This window comes from Nerophis lumbriciformis, linkage group LG03, assembly GCF_033978685.3.
Source record: "Nerophis lumbriciformis linkage group LG03, RoL_Nlum_v2.1, whole genome shotgun sequence".
Classification (NCBI taxonomy): domain Eukaryota; kingdom Metazoa; phylum Chordata; class Actinopteri; order Syngnathiformes; family Syngnathidae; genus Nerophis; species Nerophis lumbriciformis.
The window spans coordinates 12417049-12437500 of NC_084550.2; the positions used below are offsets into that span (position 1 = coordinate 12417049).

The window sequence follows — 20452 nt, forward strand, 5'->3', positions numbered from 1 at the left end:
TGTCTTTTAACAAAGAAACAAGGAAGTCACAATCTTCGTTCAATGGATGTTCTGCAATTTGTTGTCCCCAAAGTAAGAACTGAACTGGGCAAGAAAGCATTTAGGTTTTCAGCCCCGAAGGCTTGGAATAACCTACAATCGAACATTAAACTTCAAACCCTAGTTACGCTGAATGAGTTTAAAGCTTCTGTGAAAGGTCTACCTTGTCTGTATGCACATGTGTCATGTGAGCAAGTTTTAATGTTGTAAATGTGATGTTTTATGTATTTGTTTACTGTTTTTAATGTAACCTTGCTGCTGCCCTCTTGGCCAGGTCTCCCTTGGAAAAGAGATCTTTGATCTCAATGGGATTTTACCTGGTTAAATAAAGGCTAATAATAACAACACGAACAGGGACGGATTCAAGTTGCACCAGTGGCCCAAAGATGCGAAAGTGGCAAGAAATTGGACGTTTGTTCCGCACACTTTACCGACGAAAGCTATGCTACGACAGAGATGGCAAGAATGTGTGGATATCCTGCGACACTCAAAGCAGATGCATTTCCAACGATAAAGTCAAAGAAATCTGCCGCCAGACTCCCATTGAATCTGCCGGAGTGTGTGAGCAATTCAGGGACAAAGGACCTTGGTAGCACGGCAAGCAATTTGTTCCCTCAGACGAGCGAGCTAAACCCCCTGGATGTCTTGGCTCACACCGTCAAGAGAAGAATATCGACCCTAGCTTCCCTGGCCTGCTGACATGAGGGTATGTCTACAGAATATATTAATTGATGAAAATTGGGCTGTCTGCACTCTCAAAGTGCATGTTGTTGCCAAATGTATTTCATATGCTGTAAACCTAGTTCATAGTTGTTAGTTTCCTTTAATGCCAAACAAACACATACCAATCGTTGGTTAGAAGGCGATCGCCGAATTCGTCCTCGCTTTCTCCCGTGTCGCTGGCTGTCGTGTCGTTTTCGTCGGTTTCGCTTGCATACGGTTCAAACCGATATGGCTCAATAGCTTCAGTTTCTTCTTCAATTTTGTTTTCGCTACCTGCCTCCACACTACAACCATCCGTTTCAATACATTCGTAATCTGTTGAATCGCTTAAGCCGCTGAAATCCGAGTCTGAATCCGAGCTAATGTCGCTATAGCTTGCTGTTCTTTCCGCCATGTTTGTTTGTGTTGGCATCACTATGTGACGTCACAGGAAAATGGACGGGTGTATATAACGATGGTTAAAATCAGGCACTTTGAAGCTTTTTTTAGGGATATTGCGTGATAGGTAAAATTTTGAAAAAAACTTCGAAAAATATAATAAGCCACTGGGAACTGATTTTTAATGGTTTTAACCATTCTGAAATTGTAATAATGTTCCCCTTTAAGATATTGTCGAATTTACACATGGTCAAAATGATACATACTACCCTATTTCCCGGACCATAGGGCGCACCGGATTATGAGGCGCACTGCCGATGAATGGTCTATTTTTGATCTTTTTTCATTTAAAAGGCGTACTGTATTATAAGGCGCATTAAAGGAGTCTTATTTTTTTTTTTTTTCTAAATGGAAAACACTTCCTTGTGGTCTACATAACATGTAATGGTGGTTCTTTGGTCAAAATGTTGCATAGATTATGTTTTACAGATCATATTCAAGCCGCTTTCTGACAGTCGCTTCAGGATGCGCCGTTTTGTGGGCGGTCTTATTTACGTGGCTCACCTTCGGCAGCATTTTCTCCCCCGTCATCTTTGTTGTGGCGGTGTAGCGCGCAAGGACGGGGGTGGAAGAAGTGTCAAAAGATGGAGCTAACTGTTTTAATGACATTCAGACTTTACTTAAAGCAATAACAGAGCAGCATCTCCTCAACCGTGGCTCACTTGTGCAACAACAACGCCGGAAATGTGTCCCGTGAAAAAACATCCGACCGGGACTCTCCAATAACTAAAGTTCCTTGGGTGAATTATGTAAAGTCACTACACCGGTATGTTTTAGCGCTTTCATGGCGAGTTCACTGACAGATATAAGTGAGAACTTTACACTAATTTATATTAGAAATGGCAACAGCGGAGGATGAATGTCCCACAACAAGAAGATAAAGAAAAAGAAGAAGCTTATGGACTACGGTGTCGACTACAATGGCGGAGGCGCACAATTTTTCAGGACTTATGCAGTTCCCAAATACAGATCAGCAGGTACATGAAGGTAAGAAAAGTTGCTTTTGCATAATAGTGCGAAACAAAACCCCAGATAATATGTCTTTCCGAATACACACACCATAATAATACCGTATGTTGAAGCACAGTACAATCCATCAAGCGGTGCGGCTTCATAGCTTACCAAAAGTCGTACTAAAACATTTTGATGGATTTTTGAGTGCCGTGTGTAATGTTTTATATTTTCAATGGAACATATAAAATGTTGGTGTTGCTTACTCTTACTTGTCAACCTTGAGACCTCTGAATTCGGGAGATGTGGTGGGTTGAGGTAGGTGGGGTTGGGGGGGGGGGGGGGGGGGGGTAGCGGGGGTGTATATTGTAGCGTCCCGGAAGGTATAGTGCTGCAAGGGGTTCTGGGTATTTGTTCTGTTGTGTTTATGTTGTGTTACGGTGCGGATGTTCTCCCGAAGTGTGTTTGTCATTTTTGTTTGGTGTGGGTTTACAGTGTGGCGCATATTTGTAACAGTGTTAAAGTTGTTTATACGGCCACCCTCAGTGTGACCTGTATGGCTATTGACCAAGTATGGATGGCATTCACTTGTGTGTGTGAAAAGCCGTAGATATTATGTGACTGGGCTGGCATGCAAAGGCAGCGCCTTTAAGGATTAATGGCGCTCTGTACTTATTCCTACATCCGTGTACACAGCGGCGTTTTAAAAAGTCTTAAATTTTACTTTTTGAAACCGATACCGATAATTTCCGATATTACTTTTTAAAGCATTTATCGGCCGATATTATCGGACATCTCTAGTTATCTGTGTGCAAGACGAAAAGGTGTGTGTAAAGCATTGTGTGTAATATTTCGCAAAAAATGTGAAGCAGAGTTTATGCCTAATATTAGGCAAATCCGCACAGTGGTTTTGTTTACTGTGTGTAGACTTTTGTTGACTGTGTGAAAATGTAAAATTTAGTGTGTAAGCAATTGGAAAAAAACTGTAGTAATACATAATGTTGTATATAAAGAACATTCAAACCCTTTATTCATTGGATCGAAACTACTGAAATTTCACGACATCGTGAATTTGCAAATAGCTACAATTATGCACAAAGCAAACTATAACATAATTTTGGTGTTGACCTCTGTACCGGTACGTATGATGAGATTATCGCAAATCTTCAAGATGCAACCTTTTAATCAAATTTGAATAATTAAGACTGATTTGGTGGATTTAGATATTCCTTTTTTATAAATGTCAACCTGTTGGTAGGTTGGTAGGAACATGTAAATGGGTATTTGGTGGGTAGATTTTGAAAGGAACTGTTTTGTACGATACTTTGTATATTATATGATGATGTATATTTTAACTATGGGTCCCTGTCCATAAGCTGTGCGCTTCTCGGGATTACCTTTTTGCAAAACGGACTCTGATGTTAACAAAAGAAACTCTAATGTTGTCCGTCTGTAAATGAATAAATAAATAGACTTGCTACCCAAGAATATACAACAATTGTTCTCAACAAAAGAGGAGAAATATAACCTTGGAGAAAAATCTAACTTAAAACATCTGTACGCACGTACAACACTTAAGACCTTTAGTATATCAGTATGTGGAATTAAGTTATGGAATTGATTAAGCAAAAAAAATCAAACAATCTACTAGTGTGATCCAGTTTAAAGAGGCTGTTTAAACTAAAGGTGTTTACAAAGTACAAGAAGAACTATGATAAACGTCATAAATTTATTGAAAATGAAATGTTATCCATCTCATCTCATCTCATAACTGATTTAACTACGTATGAGAAGAACTGATTTGTTTAGAACATGAGTACAAATTGAGAACCGACATTCGTAAATTGCTATGAAGAGAAAAAGGCGGAGGATTAGATAAGCCCACTCCTGCTTGTACATGTTGTAAAGAAAATATGTAAATTATGTGATGTATCATATTTATGCTGTACACATGTTCGAAATACATTTCAACCAACACATACCTTCGTAAATGTTTTAGCATATTAGCTCATGCTAACGACGCTATTGTCATTACATTATGATAGCATGTACAAATTGTGCATGAGAACACTCCTACAGACATCACACTTGGGACGGTTTAGTAGAAGTAAGAATTGTTGTAGTTGCATTGTAAAACAATGAATGAAGAACCCATACGAGTCAAAATGCTATGCACGTAAATGGAACTACAACTGTAGTGAGCAAACTCGGCCGTAAGATTGCGCCCTAGCACAAATAATACAACCATATTTTTTGGTGGATTCGCTTATTTATTTTAACTCTTTTTACTATGGATGTTATTAGGGGGAAATCCACAAATTAGTAGCAGTCTCTCATACGCATGTGAAAAAGTGCAATATATTTATCTGTACAGTAATGTATTTATTTATTTATATATATTTATTTATTTTATATATATATATATATATATATATATATATATATATATATATATATATATATAAAAAAATATATATATAATATATATAAAATATAAATCTCCTGACAATTGAGGGTACCCCCCCCTCATGAAACAGGCCTGTAGAGATGAAATAGTCTTGTGATTTTTTTCCCACACATACATATATTGCGCTCTACTACGGTATCGAGCACTATTTTTTGGATAACCTTATTAAGACATATATATATATATATATATATATATATATATATATATATATATATATATATATATATATATATATATATATATATATATATATATATATATTATATATTATTTATATATATTTATTTATTTATATATGCACCTTATTGCTTTTTTATCCTGCACTACCATGAGCTTATGTAACGAAATTCCGTTCTTATCTGTGCTGTAAAGTTCAAATTTGAATGACAATAAAAAGGAAGTCTAGTCTAGCCTAGTCGAGTCTAGTCTATAAGCTGCAGGGTTCAAAGTGTAAGAAAAAAGTAGCGGCTTATAGTCCGGAATTTACGGTACATCAATCCTAGGGATGTCCGATAATATCAGACTGCAGATATTATCGGTCGATAAATGCTTTAAAATGTAATATCGGAAATTATCGGTATCGGTTTCAAAAAGTAAAATATATGACTTTTTAAAACTCCGCTGTGTACACGGACGTAGGGAGAAGTACGGAGCGCCAATAAACCTTGAAGGCACTTCCTTTGTGTGCCGGCCCAGTCACATAATATCTATGGCAACAGCCATACAGGTCACACTGAGGGTGGCCGTATAAACAACTTTAACACTGTTACAAATATGCGCAACACTGTGAACCCACACCAAACAAGAATGACAAACACGTTTCGGGAGAACATCCGCACCGTAACACAACATAAACACAACAGAACAAATACCCAGAACCCCTTGCAGCACTATACCTTCCGGGACGCTACAACCCCCCCACCCCCACCCACCTCAACCAGCATGTCCCAAATTCCAAGCTGCTGTTTTGAGACATGTTAAAAAAATAATGCACTTTGCAGTGCCACGTTGGCATTTTTTTCCATAACTTGAGTTGATTTATTTTGGAAAACCTTGTTACATTGTTTAATGCATCCAGCGGGGCATCACAACAAAATTAGGTATAATAATGTGTTAATTTCATGACTGTATATATCGGTATCGGTTGATATCGGAATCGGTAAATTAAGAGTTGGATAATATCGAAATATCGGATATCGGCAAAAAAGCCATTATCGGACATCTCTAATCAATTCTGATGTTTATATTCCAGTCCAAATGAAGGAATTGTGCGACTTTCTGCATTTCAGGTTGTTCGGCATCCCGTGTCCCGACGTCTACGGAGCCCTGGTGAACCAGATCAAGGCCTGGCAGATTGAACAAAGCTGCTTAAACGCCGGAGAGAAGTGCTCTTATGAAGTCAGACCATTTTTTTTTTTTTCAAATAACCACACTCATAACTGAGACTCCATGAGGTACACTTTCACAGTCTTAATAGCGTTGTGATCTTTCTGCAGTGGTGTGCCGTCAGAGCCAGCAAAGCCTTCTCTGCTGGCCTAACATAACCAGAAATCATGATCATAATTAAAGATACAATCATTTTTGTATTTACTTTCCCTAAATATGTAAAAGTATTCATATTCTCTTCATGTCATATTTTGTTCGTTCCAGCTCTGTTGTTTTTAGTTTTAGTTTGTATCCAATCAGAATTCAGCTTGCCTATGTTGCCATGCTGTACCAAATCTGCCCGAGGCCTTCAGAATCAACAATGCAGGCGTCCGTGCACTGTCAGTGAACAAGGATATACAGTTGATAGACGATTGCGATAGCCAATCAGATCTCAAGTTGTTGACAGTAGCCTATCTAGGTAGCCTGATGTTAACGAGACTGTGATTGGATACTCACTTGTCATTCCAAAGTGAGTCTAATAACAAGACTCAATTTAGCAGGAAGCCTGCTGCGTCGTAGCCAGACCGGGATAGCAGAGAAGGAGAACAAAACGTTGATTAGGTGGCAGATATATATTTGCAAGGCCATTTTCAAGAAGGATATTTAAAGAGAAACTACATCTTGTGAGGCCATGTCGGCCAACCCCGGAAGTTAGCTCAGCTGTTCTGTCGATGAAACGGGGAAATGCTCGCCATTTCCACTCGAACCGTCCGACAACGAGGGGTACCACTGGTTTATTTATTTAATATTTTTCACTTTTAATATGTTTTTTGCAATTTTAATTTTGACAGTAGCACATAAAATATATTTTAATTGCTGATGCGTTTTAATTAGAGATGTCCGATAATGGCTTTTTTGCCGATATCCAATATTCCGATATTGTCCAACTCTTGATTACCGATTCCGATATCAACCGATAACGATATATACAGTCGTGGAATTAACACAATATTATGCCTAATTTTGTTGTGATGCCCCGCTGGATGCATTAAACAATGTAACAAGGTTTTCCAAAATAAATCAACTCAAGTTATGGAAAAAAATGCCAACGTGGCACTGCCATATTTATTATGGAAGTCACAAAGTGCATTATTTTTTTTAACATGCCTCAAAACAGCAGCTTGGAATTAGGGACATGAGGAGGTTGAGGTGGGGGGGGGGGGGGGGGGGGGGGGGGGAAGTAGCGGGGGGTGTATAGTGTAGCGTCCCGAAAGAGTTAGTGCTGCAAGGGGTTCTGGGTATTTGTTCTGTTGTGTTTATGTTGTGTTACGGTGTGGATGTTCTCCCGAAATGTGTTTGTCATTCTTGTTTGGTGTGGGTTCACAGTGTGGCGCATATTTGTAACACCATTAAAGTTGTTTATACGGCCACCCTCAGTGTGACCTGTATGGCTGTTGACCAAGTATGAGTTGCATTCACTTGTGTGTGTGAAAAGCCGTAGATATTATGTGACTGGGCCGGCACGCAAAGGCAGTGCCTTTAAGGTTTATTGGCGCTCTGTACTTCTCCCTACGTCCATGTACACAGCGGAGTTTTAAAAAGTCATAAATTTTACTTTTTGAAACCGATACTGATAATTTCCGATATTCTATTTTAAAGCATTTATCGGCAGCCTGATATTATCGGACATCTCTAGTTTTAATTGATTTGATTTTTAAATGTGCCAGAAAATAACTTGTTTTGTACACTGTTGATGTATTTCAATATGTAAATATGTTCCTGTATAGTATTTCTCCAGCAATGGTCATGTGCTGACATAAATTATGGTATTTTGAGAGATGATTTTTGAAGTCGGACATCACTGAAGGCATAGGTGGGAAACTGTCTTTCTGAAGGTGCTCAGTTTGTTTGAATCAAAAATGCAGAAGATTATGGGAAATGATAAAGATAACCGGATATTGATGGTCTTTGACAGTCACATTGAAACTCATTAGACATCCGCCAGTTGTTTTACTACGATTTTTATACATGCACCTTAAAAGCACAGGTAGGGGTTGGTGGGGTTTATTCAAAACTGTTGCCTAATAGGTACCGTAATTTCTGGGCTATTGAGTGCATATATATATATATATATATATATATATATATATATATATATATATATATATATATATATATATATATATATATATATATATATATATATATATATACATTTATATATTTATATATATATATATGCACTCAATAGCCCAGAAATTATTATATTTTTATATATATATATATATATATATATATATATATATATATATATATATATATATATATTAATATATATATATTAATATATATATATATATATATATATGCACTCAATAGCCCAGAAATTACGGTACCTATTAGGCAACAGTTTTGAATGCATATATATATATATATATATATATATATATATGCACTCAATAGCCCAAAAATTACGGTACCTATTATTATAGAAAGTACTTTATTAATCCCTGGGGGGGGGGAATTCAGCACCACAGTTCGCTCACAATAGACAATAAATACTATACAGCATTATTATGTGTGTGTGTGTATGTATATATATATATATATATATATATATATATATATATATATATATATATATATATATATATATATATATATATATATATATACACACACAATATATATATATATATATATATATACACATATGTATATATATATATGTGTGTGTATATATATATGTGTGTGTATATATGCATATATATATATGTATGTATATATAAACACACATATATATATATATATATATATATGTATATATACACATATAAGTGTGTGTGTGTGTGTGTATATATATATATATGTATATATATACACACATATATATATCCATCCATCCATCCATCCATCTTCTTCCGCTTATCCGAGGTCGGGTCGCGGGGGCAGCAGCCTAAGCAGGGAAGCCCAGACTTCCCTCTCCCCAGCCACTTCGTCCAGCTCCTCCCGGGGGATCCCGAGGCGTTCCCAGGCCAGCTGGGAGACATAGTCTTCCCAACGTGTCCTGGGTCTTCCCCGTGGCCTCCTACCGGTCGGACGTGCCCTAAACACCTCCCGAGGGAGGCGATCGGGTGGCATCCTAACCAGATGCCCGAACCACCTCATCTGGCTCCTCTCGATGTGGAGGAGCAGCGGCTTTACTTTGAGCTCCCCCCGGATGACAGAGCTTCTCACCCTATCTTTAAGGGAGAGCCCCGCCACCCGGCGGAGGAAACTCATTTCGGCCGCTTGTACCCGTGATCTTGTCCTTTCGGTCATAACCCAAAGCTCATGACCATAGGTGAGGATGGGAACGTAGATCGACCGGTAAATTGAGAGCTTTGCCTTCCGGCTCAGCTCCTTCTTCACCACAACGGATCGATACAGCGTCCGCATTACTGAAGATGCCGCACCGATCCGCCTGTCGATCTCACGATCCACTCTTCCCCCACTCGTGAACAAGACTCCGAGGTACTTGAACTCCTCCACTTGGGGCAGGGTCTCCACCCCAACCCGGAGATGGCACTCCACCCTTTTCCGGGCGAGAACCATGGACTCGGACTTGGAGGTGCTGATTCTCATCCCAGTCGCTTCACACTCTGCTGCGAACCGATCCAGCGAGAGCTGAAGATCCTGGCCAGATGAAGCCATCAGGACCACATCATCTGCAAAAAGCAGAGACCTAATCCTGCAGCCACCAAACCGGATCCCCTCAACGCCTTGACTGCGCCTAGAAATTCTGTCCATAAAAGTTATGAACAGAATCGGTGACAAAGGGCAGCCTTGGCGGAGTCCAACCCTCACTGGAAACGTGTCCGACTTACTGCCGGCAATGCGGACCAAGCTCTGACACTGATCATACAGGGAGCGGACCGCCAAAATCAGACAGTCCGATACCCCATACTCTCTGAGCACTCCCCACAGGACTTCCCGAGGGACACGGTCGAATGCCTTCTCCAAGTCCACAAAGCACATGTAGACTGGTTGGGCAAACTCCCATGCACCCTCAAGGACCCTGCCGAGAGTATAGAGCTGGTCCACAGTTCCACGACCAGGACGAAAACCACACTGTTCCTCCTGAATCCGAGGTTCGACTATCCGGCGTAGCCTCCTCTCCAGTACACCTGAAAAGACCTTACCGGGAAGGCTGAGGAGTGTGATCATATATATACATGTATACATATATATGTGTGTGTATATATATATACACACACACACACATATAATAATGCTGTATAGTATTTATTGTCTATTGTGAGCGAACTGTGGTGCTGAATCCCCCCCCCCCCCCCAGGGATTAATAAAGTACTTTCTATTGTATTATATATATATATATATATATATATATATATATATATATATATATCCATCCATCCATCCATTTTCTACCGCTTATTCCCTTTGGGGTCGCGGGGGGCGCTGGAGCCTATCTCAGCTACAATCGGGCGGAAGGCGGGGTACACCCTGGACAAGTCGCCACCTCATCGCAGGGCCAACACAGATAGACAGACAACATTCACACTCACATCCACACACTAGGGCCAATTTAGTGTTGCCAATCAACTTATCCCCAGGTGCATGTCTTTTGGATATATATATATATATATATATATATATATATATATATATATATATATATATATATATATATATATATAAAATAAATAAATGATAAATGGGTTATACTTGTATAGCGCTTTTCTACCTTCAAGGTACTCAAAGCGCTTTGACAGTATTACCACATTCACCCATTCACACACACATTCACACACTGATGGCGGGAGCTGCCATGCAAGGCGCTAACTAGCAGCCATCAGGAGCAAGGGGTGAAGTGTCTTGCCCAAGGACACAACGGACGTGACTAGGATGGTAGAAGGTGGGGATTGAACCCCAGTAACCATTAACTCTGTATACGGCCACCCTCAGTGTGACCTGTATGGCTGTTGCCGTACTGTATATATATATATATACATACAGTACAGGCCAAAAGTTTGGACACACCTTCTCCTCATTCAATGGGTTTTCTTTATTTTCATGACTATTTACATTGTAGATTGTCACTGAAGGCATCAGAACTATGAATGAAAAAATGTGGAGTTATGTACTTAACAAAGAAAGGTGACATAACTGAAAACACGTTTTATATTTTAGTTTCTTCAAAATAGCCACCCTTTGCTCTGATTACTGCTTTGCACACTCTTGGCATTCTCTCGATGAACTTCAAGCGCACCTGTGAAGTGAAAACCCTTTCAGGAGACTACTCATTGAAGCTCATCGAGAGAATGCCAAGAGTGTGCAAAAGAGTTTTAACTTGCACTTAGAGATGTAGCGACAAACTGTACACATTAGAGTGGCAGCTGTTTCTAATATTTTTAGTCATCTTCTTAGCAAGAGAAGCATATCTTTTTTTTAAAAGGGGCAGACATTTTTCACAACAGCTTCTTTGTATTGACTGTGAAGGTGTACCTAATGTTTTGGCTTCTGCAGATAACATTTTTGACCACACGCTTGATTTTATGAGATTATGAACAGCACAATGTTTGCTTTTTTCCCTTCCTCAGTACTGTAAACATCTCAGTTGGGGTTTTCTCAATGTTTGTGTTTGACAACCCAACTATAGAACAACCAAGAAGTTTGCCTGTCAGGAACTAATAATAATAATGATAATAATAATAATAACAAAATTAATGGGATCTTAGAATGTTTCCACTATTTTCAGTTAAGTTTGTCACCTTACCGAGTTAATTTAAACATGTGTTGCAGCTTGTGTCGACTTCTCCCTACCTGATAAAAGCCACGCACACGTCGCCAAAAACGAAGAACGTCAACGACCTTCAGTTTCTTCTGGAGCAGTCGACTGTTTGCAAAGTGACTGTACGTTTTGATGTCATATACCTAGTTTAAAAAAAATACCAATATGCATATTCTGAGAATGTATTATTAACAACTGTTTTTAATCGTACATAATTAGTGAATATGTTTGTTATTTGGGGATTGTTAATACTTGCTTCAACTACTAAATGCATTAAAATGTGTCACTGTTTTGAAGTTGGCACGTTGTGTAAAGCGTAAATAAAAACAGAATACAATGATTTGCAATTCCTTTTCAACTTATATTCAATTGAATAGACTGCAATGACAAGATATTTAATGTTTGAACTGAGAATCTTTTTTTTTTTTTTTTGCAAATTATCATTAACTTAGAATTTAATGACAGCAAAACATTGCAAAAAAGTTGGCACAGGGGCATTTTTACCACTGTGTTACATGGCCTTTCCTTTTAACAACACTCAGTAAACGTTTGGGAACTGATGAGACACATTTTTGAAGCTTCTCAGGTGGAATTATTTCCCATTCTTGCTTGATGTACAGCTTAAGTTGTTCAACAGTCCGGGGTCTCCGTTGTGGTATTTTAGGCTTCATAATGCACCACACATTTTCAATGGGAGACAGGTCTGGACTACAGGCAGTACTTCACTCTTTTACTATGAAGCCACGCTGTTGTAACACATGGCTTGGCATTGTCTTTGTCACAATTCAATTAAAAGTAGAACAGAGGAACCCAAGGATGCAGATGGAATGTGAGTAAATAGTTCTTTACTAAACCAAAAAAGCACTCACAACAATAATCCAAATAGAATGTAACAAAAAGCGACGGTGCGAAAAAGAGCACCGTGACAAAAAGAACAAAAGCTAATATACAAAGCTATCTAAACTTGGGTCGGAGTTGCAAGACGTGCAAACTAACAAAGTACATACCACGCTGGATGGCACTGGAAATAGCCAAGAAGGTAAGAAGCATAAATACAAGGAGCATACATCAGGAGTCTAGGAGTGGAATTGCCGAGTGCCATCCAGCTGAAGAGGTGCTGCTAAATAGTGTGAGGCTGATTGGACACAGCTGTGCACGTCTCACAACTCCGCCCACAGGAAAAGACAGGAACTCTGGGAAGAAGACAAACAATAAGAACCAGGTCTGCTGCACCAACAAAGGCAAACTGAACACAAACCACAAGATGGCAGCAGGCGGTGACAGTCTTGCTGAAATAAGCAGGGGCGTCCATGAAAAAGATGTTGCTTGGATTGCAACATATGTTGCTCCAAAACCTGTATGTACCTTTCAGCATTAATGGCACCTTCACAGATGTGTAAGTTACCCATCCCTAGGGCACTAATACACCCCCAAACCATCACAGATGCTGGCTTTTCAACTTTGCGCCTATAACAATCCAGACGGTTATTTTCCTTTTTGTTCCGGAGGACACGACATCCACAGTTTCCAAAAACAATTTGAAATGTGGACTCGTCAGACCACAGAACACTTTTCCACTTTGCATCAGTCCATTTTAGATGAGCTCGGGCCCAGCGAAGCCGTTTCTGGGTGTTGTTGATAAATGGTTTTTGCTTTGCATAGGAGAGTTTTAACTTGCACTTGCAGATGTAGCGACAAACTGTAGTTACTGACAATGGTTTTCTGAAGTGTTCCTGAGCCCATGTAGTGATATCCTTTACATACTAATGTCGGTTTTGATGCAGTTCCACCTGAGGGATCAAAGGTCACAGGCTTAGCTGCTTACGTGCAGTCATTTCTTCAAATTCTCTGAACCTTTTAATGATGTCACAGACCGTAGATGGTGAAATCGCTATATTCCTTGCAATAGCTCATTGAGAAATGTGTGTTCTTAAACTGTTCGACAATTTGCTCACTCATTTGTTCACAAAGTGGTGACCCGCGCCCCATCCATATTTGTGAATGACTGAGCATTTCATGGAAGCTGTTTTTATACCCAATCATGGCACCCAGAAATGCCGCCGGCTTCGCTGGGCCCGAACTCATCTAAGATTGACTGATACAAAATGGAAAAGTGTTCTGTGGTCTGATGAGTCCACATTTCAAATTGTTTTTTGGAAACTGTGGATGTCGTGTCCTCTGGACCAAAGAAGGAAAAGAACCATCCGGATTGTTATAGGCGCAAAGTTGAAAAGCCAGCATCTGTGATGGTATGGGGGTGTATTAGTGCCCAAGACATGGGTAACTTACACATCTGTGAAGGCACCATTAATGCTGAAAGGTACATACAGGTTTTGGAGCAACATCTGTTGCAATCCAAGCAACGTTACCATGGACGCCCCTGCTTATTTCAGCAAGACAATGCCAAACCATGTGTTACAACAGTGGCTTCGTAGTAAAAGAGTGCGGGTACTAGACTGGCCTGCCAGTAGTCCAGACCTGTCCTGACCTGTGTGGCACATTATGAAGCCTAAAATGCCATAACGGAGACCGGGATTGTTGAACAACTTAAGCTGTACATCAAGCAAGAATGGGAAAGAATTCCACCTGAGAAGCTTCAAAAATTGGTCTCCTCAGTTCCCAAACATTTACTGAGTGTTGTTAAAAGGAAAGGCCATGTAACACAGTGGTAAAAATGCCCCTGTGCCAACTTTTTTACAATGTGTTGCTGCCATTAAATTCTAAGTTAATGAGTTTTTGCCAAAAAAAATGTAGTTTCTCAATTCGAACATTAAATATCTTGTATTTGCAGTCTATTCAATTGAATATAAGTTGAAAAGGATTTGCAAATCATTGTATTCTGTTTTTATTTACGAATTACACAAAGTGCCAACTTCACTGGTTTTGGGTTTTGTAAATTAGGGATTAAAAAAAACATCAAATTTGAGGTTGTTTATTGACAGCCTCCACAAGGAAGTTACAGTACAACTAAGCACATAAAGGAAAGTACATTAATATACACACAAAGTGCACGAACATGCAGGAATTGTGTTGAATCCACAACACAGTTTGGTATAAACTAATAAACAGCACTACAAACATTCAGGATGAAGGTTGGCTTAATGCTTACATACAATGCACGAGCCCATTGACAGGCTAAGGAAAATTAGCATTGTGATTGTTTTTACACTTGCACAAAGGTTAAACAAAATAGATTTTAACTGAAGAAAAAAAAGTTTACTTTTGGCAGCCCTGAATTTACCTGTGGTGGGCCGACACAAGTAAATACGAATGAATGGGATACACTGTCTGTGATCAGACGATGCATACAAAGCAAGTAAATAAGAATGAATGGGATACACTGTCTGTGATCAGACGATGCATACAAAGCCTTATTCAGCATTTTTAAGCCGTCATACCTCAAGAAAAGTTTCTGTGTCATTTACAGGGCGATGGAACGTCATTGCCTTACAAAGACCCAGCAGATAACACCAACTTCTGCAGCCTCCAAAACCTGGTGGACGGTCAGTAAATCATTTAAGTTCTCATGTCATACACGGCCTACAGTCATGTGCAGGATGGATTCAATCCAGAGTTTGCAAATCGGGCTCCAAACGGGGTGGACATTTTTTTTCTTTACAAGGTGTATTTGTCCAAGGGGCTGTTGGCAACTATTACGCAACTGCCCAGAGAGTGCTAAAACGCCAAAGTCTGCAAACAGTATATCCTGCCCTCTTCCTGTTTCTTCTGCAAGCTGAGCCAACACTAAACACGCACGGGATTCACTCGAGTTAGCAGTTTCAAATAACTTTTGTTACGGTATTAACTCCATTTGTTAATGTTGCGGGTTCGCTCCAAAAAAACTGTCTAACCATGCAACCAATGATGGCTCAGGCGCAGCTTTCGAGTTGGGGATGTTTATTGCACCAATTTCAGGACAGCAGTGCACAGGGTGCAAAAATATATACAGTGCAAAAATGAGTGAAAGTGAAAAGTAAATACAAAAAAATTAAATATTTACAAAATGCAAGAATGAAAAAAATAATCTGCTGCTCAAAAATCCCTAATCACTGATTATGTCAGTACTCCATCTCTTCACAAGCAACCTGCTTACCTAGTCCCACCCCGACTGAATGAACATCCTCCCTTAAATAGTCCAAGCCTATACGATTGACAGGAAAAAAGGGTGCAAAAATGGGCAAATATTTTTACTCGGGGGCCATATTGAGAGAAAAAATATGTCTGGGGGTCCAAAGTGTATGTGTGTATAAATGATATGTACACATTTAACTGTAAAAATATGCTGTACAGAATGTGTTTGGGTCCCTTTTTTTTCCAGGAACACCAATACCAAAAGTCACAATGTCAGGTTCAAACACTGATGACATCTATTAAACAAGACAAGAAGCAAGGAATTAAACAGAGACAGAATTAAATTTGGCTCAATGAGGAGGAACGTCTGGGCTGTACTCTTTGCACAGTTCCACCACGCTCTGACGAAAGATTGTACGCCTCCTCTTTTATTTGGACTTTCCCTGATTACATGGCAACAGCTGTTTCTAAAGGGACGGGGGTCGTAAACAGCCATCGCCTTTGGTTACAGAACAGTTCAAAGAAAAGGTCGCCTGGAGGGGAGTCTGGTCCTGCTTCCTCTCTGCTTTGTAGTTCTCGGGTCAAGACAATATCTTTCTGTTGATTACAATACATCAAAGCAACAGAACACCTTCATGTTGCTTCCCGTACTATACAGTGGAGTTTCACAAGCCTTCTTCTTGGTAGGATCAAAGACAGCTTTTGTCCTCTCGCCATTAACTCATGGCAACACAAAGTTTTGTGATAACTTAGATACAATTATTCTGACACACAATGTCCGGTAGGATTCTAAAAAGTTATGACAGACCACCTCAAAAAAACGGAAGGGAAATTTACAGTTGTTCACTGAATGAGACACCCAGAATGTACATGAAATAAAGAATGTGGGATTTACAATATTAACTATGAACAATAAAACACTGAATATTAACAACATATGAACACCGCAAAGTGGGATAAACACCTACAATTAGGGATATCCGATAATATCAGACTGCCGATGTTATCTGCCGATAAATGCTTTAAAATGTAATATCGGAAATTATCGGTATCGGTTTCAAAAAGTAAAATTAATGACGTTTAAAACGCAGCTGTGTACACGGACGTAGAGAGAAGTACAGAGCGCCAATAAACCTTAAAGGCACTTCCTTTGCGTGCCGGCCCAATCACATAATATCTACGGCTTTTCACACAGACACTGCATACTTGGTCAATAGCCATACAGGTCACACTGAGGGTGGCCGTATAAACAACTTTAAAACTGTTACAAATATGCGCCACACTGTGAACCCACACCAAACAAGAATGACAAACACATTTCGGGAGAACATCCGCACCGTAACACAACATAAACACAACAGAACAAATACCCAGAACCCCTTGCAGCACTAACTCTTCAGGGACGCTACAATATACACACCCCTGCTACCTCCTACTCCCCCCCCCCCCAACCTCAACCCCGCCCACCTCAACCTCCTCATGCTCTCTCAGGGAGAGCATGTCCCAAATTCCAAGCTGCTGTTTTGAGGCATGTTAAAAAAAATAATGCACTTTGTGACTTCAATAATAAATATGGCAGTGCCATGTTGGCATTTTTTTCCATAACTTGAGTTGATTTATTTTGGAAAACCTTGTTACATTGTTTAATGCATCCAGCGGGGCATCACAACAAAATTAGGCATAATAATGTGTTAATTCCACGACTGTATATATCGGTATCGGTTGATATCGGAATCGGTAATTAAAAGTTGCACAATATCGGAATATCGGATATCGGCAAAAAAAGCCATAATCGGACATCTCTACCTACAATATGATATATTATCATGTAAAAATGTGCTTCGATCCGCATCGGTTTCTGACTGCTCTGAACACAAACCCCGCCCACTCTGCTTTGTTCCTAGTCTGAGTTGCTGTGACGTAGATTACCGTATTAACTACCGTAATTCAACCATTGAAATACTTTCTACAGTTCAAGACTTACGGTCATTTAAAAACAGCACCGCACATCATAATGGCGGCTACAGTTTTAATGTTAAAGGTCTAAAGAAGATATGTAGAACATACGGCGGGCCGGATTGAAAATCCTAAGGGGCCGCATTTGGTCCGCGGGCCGTATTTTGCCCAGGTCTGCTTTAAGGGAACTTAGTATATTTAACAACTCTAACAATTTATAGTAATTCAAGTTTTTTTTAAAGTATCGTCTGTCAAGTGCTCATTATCTGGCTCACGTGATGTAGACCAGTTGTCCCCAACCACCGGGCCGTGGCCCGGTACCGGTCCGTGGATCGATTGGTACTGGGCCACCCAAGAAAGAAAAAAAAATTAAAATGAAAAAAAAAATAATAATAAAATGTTTTAATTTTTTTTATGAAATCAACATAAAAAACAGAAGATACACTTACAATTAGTACACCAACCCAAAAAACCTCCCTCCCCCATTTACACTCATTCGCACAAAAGGGTTGTTTCTTTCTGTTATTAATATTTCTGGATCCTACATTACATATCAATATAGATCAGGGGTCATCAACGCGGTGCCCGCGGGCACCAGGTCACCCGTAAGGACCAGATGAGTAGCCCGCTGGCCTGTTCTAAAAATCGCTCAAATAGCAGCACTTACCAGTGAGCTGCCTCTATTTTTTAAATTGTATTTATTTACTAGCAAGCTGGTCTCGCTTTGCTTGACATTTTTAATTCTAAGAGAGACAAAACTCAAATAGAATTTGAAAATCCAAGAAAATATTTTTTCAGACTTGGTCTTCACTTGTTTAAATAAATTCATTTATTTTTTTACTTTGCTTCCTATAACTTTCAGAAAGACAATTTTAAAGAAAAAATACAACCTTAAAAATGATTTTAGGATTTTTAAACACATGTACCTTTTTACCTTTTAAATTCCTTCCTCTTCTTTCCTGACAATTTAAATCAATGTTCAAGAAAATGTTTTTTTTTTTTTATTGTAAAGAATAATAAATACATTTTAATTTAATTCTTCATTTTAGATTCGAAGAATATTTGTGAAATGTTTCTTAATTAATTAAAATTCAAAAAAGATATTCTGGCAAATCTAGAAAATTCGTAGAATCAAATTTAAATCTTATTTCAAAGTCTTGAATTTCTTTTAAAATTTTTGTTCTGGAAAATCTAGAAGAAATAATGATTTGTCTTTGTTAGAAATATAGCTTGGTCCAATTTGTTATATATTCTAACAAAGTGCAGATTGGATTTTAACCTATTTAAAACATGTCATCAAAATTCTAAAATTACTCTTAATCAGGAAAAATTACTAATGATGTTCCATACATTATTTTTTTTAAATTTTTTCCAAAAAATTCGAAGTAGCTAGTTTTTCTCTTCTTTTTTTTCGTTTGAATTTTAAAGAGTCGAAATTGAAGATAAACTATGTTTCGAAATTTAATTTTCATTTTTTTCGTGTTTTCTCCTCTTTTATAAAAATGTTAGTGGCTAGCTAGTTAAAATGGGATATTGTGATTTTACAAGACTGTCTTAGAAGTGATCATTTGAAAATGTTCAATTTGAAAAATGTGCACTTAGAGAAAATATGAAAATAAAGTGTTGCATATTGATATTTATCTGTTTATATATATATATATATATTTATTGTGAGAAATCATTAAGATGATCAGTGTTTCCACAAAGATAAATATCATTAATTATTAATAATAACATAGAGTTAAAGGTAAATTGAGCAAATTGGCTATTTCTGGCAATTTATTTAAGTGTGTATCAAACTGGTAGCCCTTCGCATTAATCAGTACCCAAGAAGTAGCTCTTGGTTTCAAAAAGGTTGGTGACCCCTGATATAGATCAATACAGTCTGCAGGGATACAGTCCGTAAGCACACATGATTGCACCCCGGTCCGTGGGACAAATTTTCAAGCGTTGACCGGTCCACTGATGTAGACCACATACGCAGTGCTAATGAATATTCTTAGTGCAATTAGTACTATACTGTATGGACAATAACTATATTTGTTTAATAACAAATGTGAAGTGTTTTTTTTTTAAATCATGATTAGTCAAGGGTTATTATTTACTTGCAATAATAAAATTTGCTGAAGAAAATACAAAAGCAATTTAGTAGTCAGAATGTCATACAGGATTTTTTTTTTTTTTTTTTATGTTTTACTGAACTACAATTAATTGATTTGCTCAAAACTTGGTGACAGTAAGTAAAGTAAGAATTAAGTGCACATTTTGAAAGTCTTTGCAATAATATATGTCTTCGGACTGGCCTGGGAACGCCTCAACATCCACCGGTAAGAGCTGGACGAAGTAGCCAGGGAGAGGGAAGGATTTTCTGCTTGGGCTGCTGCCTCCGTGGCCCGACCTCGGATAACGGATGGATGGGTTTTCTGTGAAACCGTTATACACGCTAATTAGTGGTGTTGTTGAGAAAGTTGCATTCAGCCCCTTTAGCAGTACAAAATACTCAGCAAAATGAATGGCGGTGTAGAAAATAAGTAGTTTTAAATGACAAGGTGCAAAGTGTTTTTGTCCATATTCTTGTGTATGTACTGACTGTTTACGGTAGGTAACATGACCTAAGTGCAACACAAAGAAGGCACGAGAAC

At 38.6% G+C, this 20452-nt stretch overlaps 1 protein-coding gene across 1 annotated transcript in view; it reads left to right on the top strand.

Moving 5' to 3' along the window:
- LOC133575485 (uncharacterized) overlaps positions 1 to 20452 on the top strand; it is a 30344-nt gene that overhangs the window by 9567 nt on the left and 325 nt on the right. The window contains exons 2-4 of the mRNA XM_061928168.1: positions 5911 to 6019; positions 11795 to 11905; positions 15211 to 15286. Coding sequence (XP_061784152.1) covers positions 5911 to 6019; positions 11795 to 11905; positions 15211 to 15286 — 296 coding nt within the window. The remainder of the gene's footprint in view (positions 1 to 5910; positions 6020 to 11794; positions 11906 to 15210; positions 15287 to 20452) is intronic.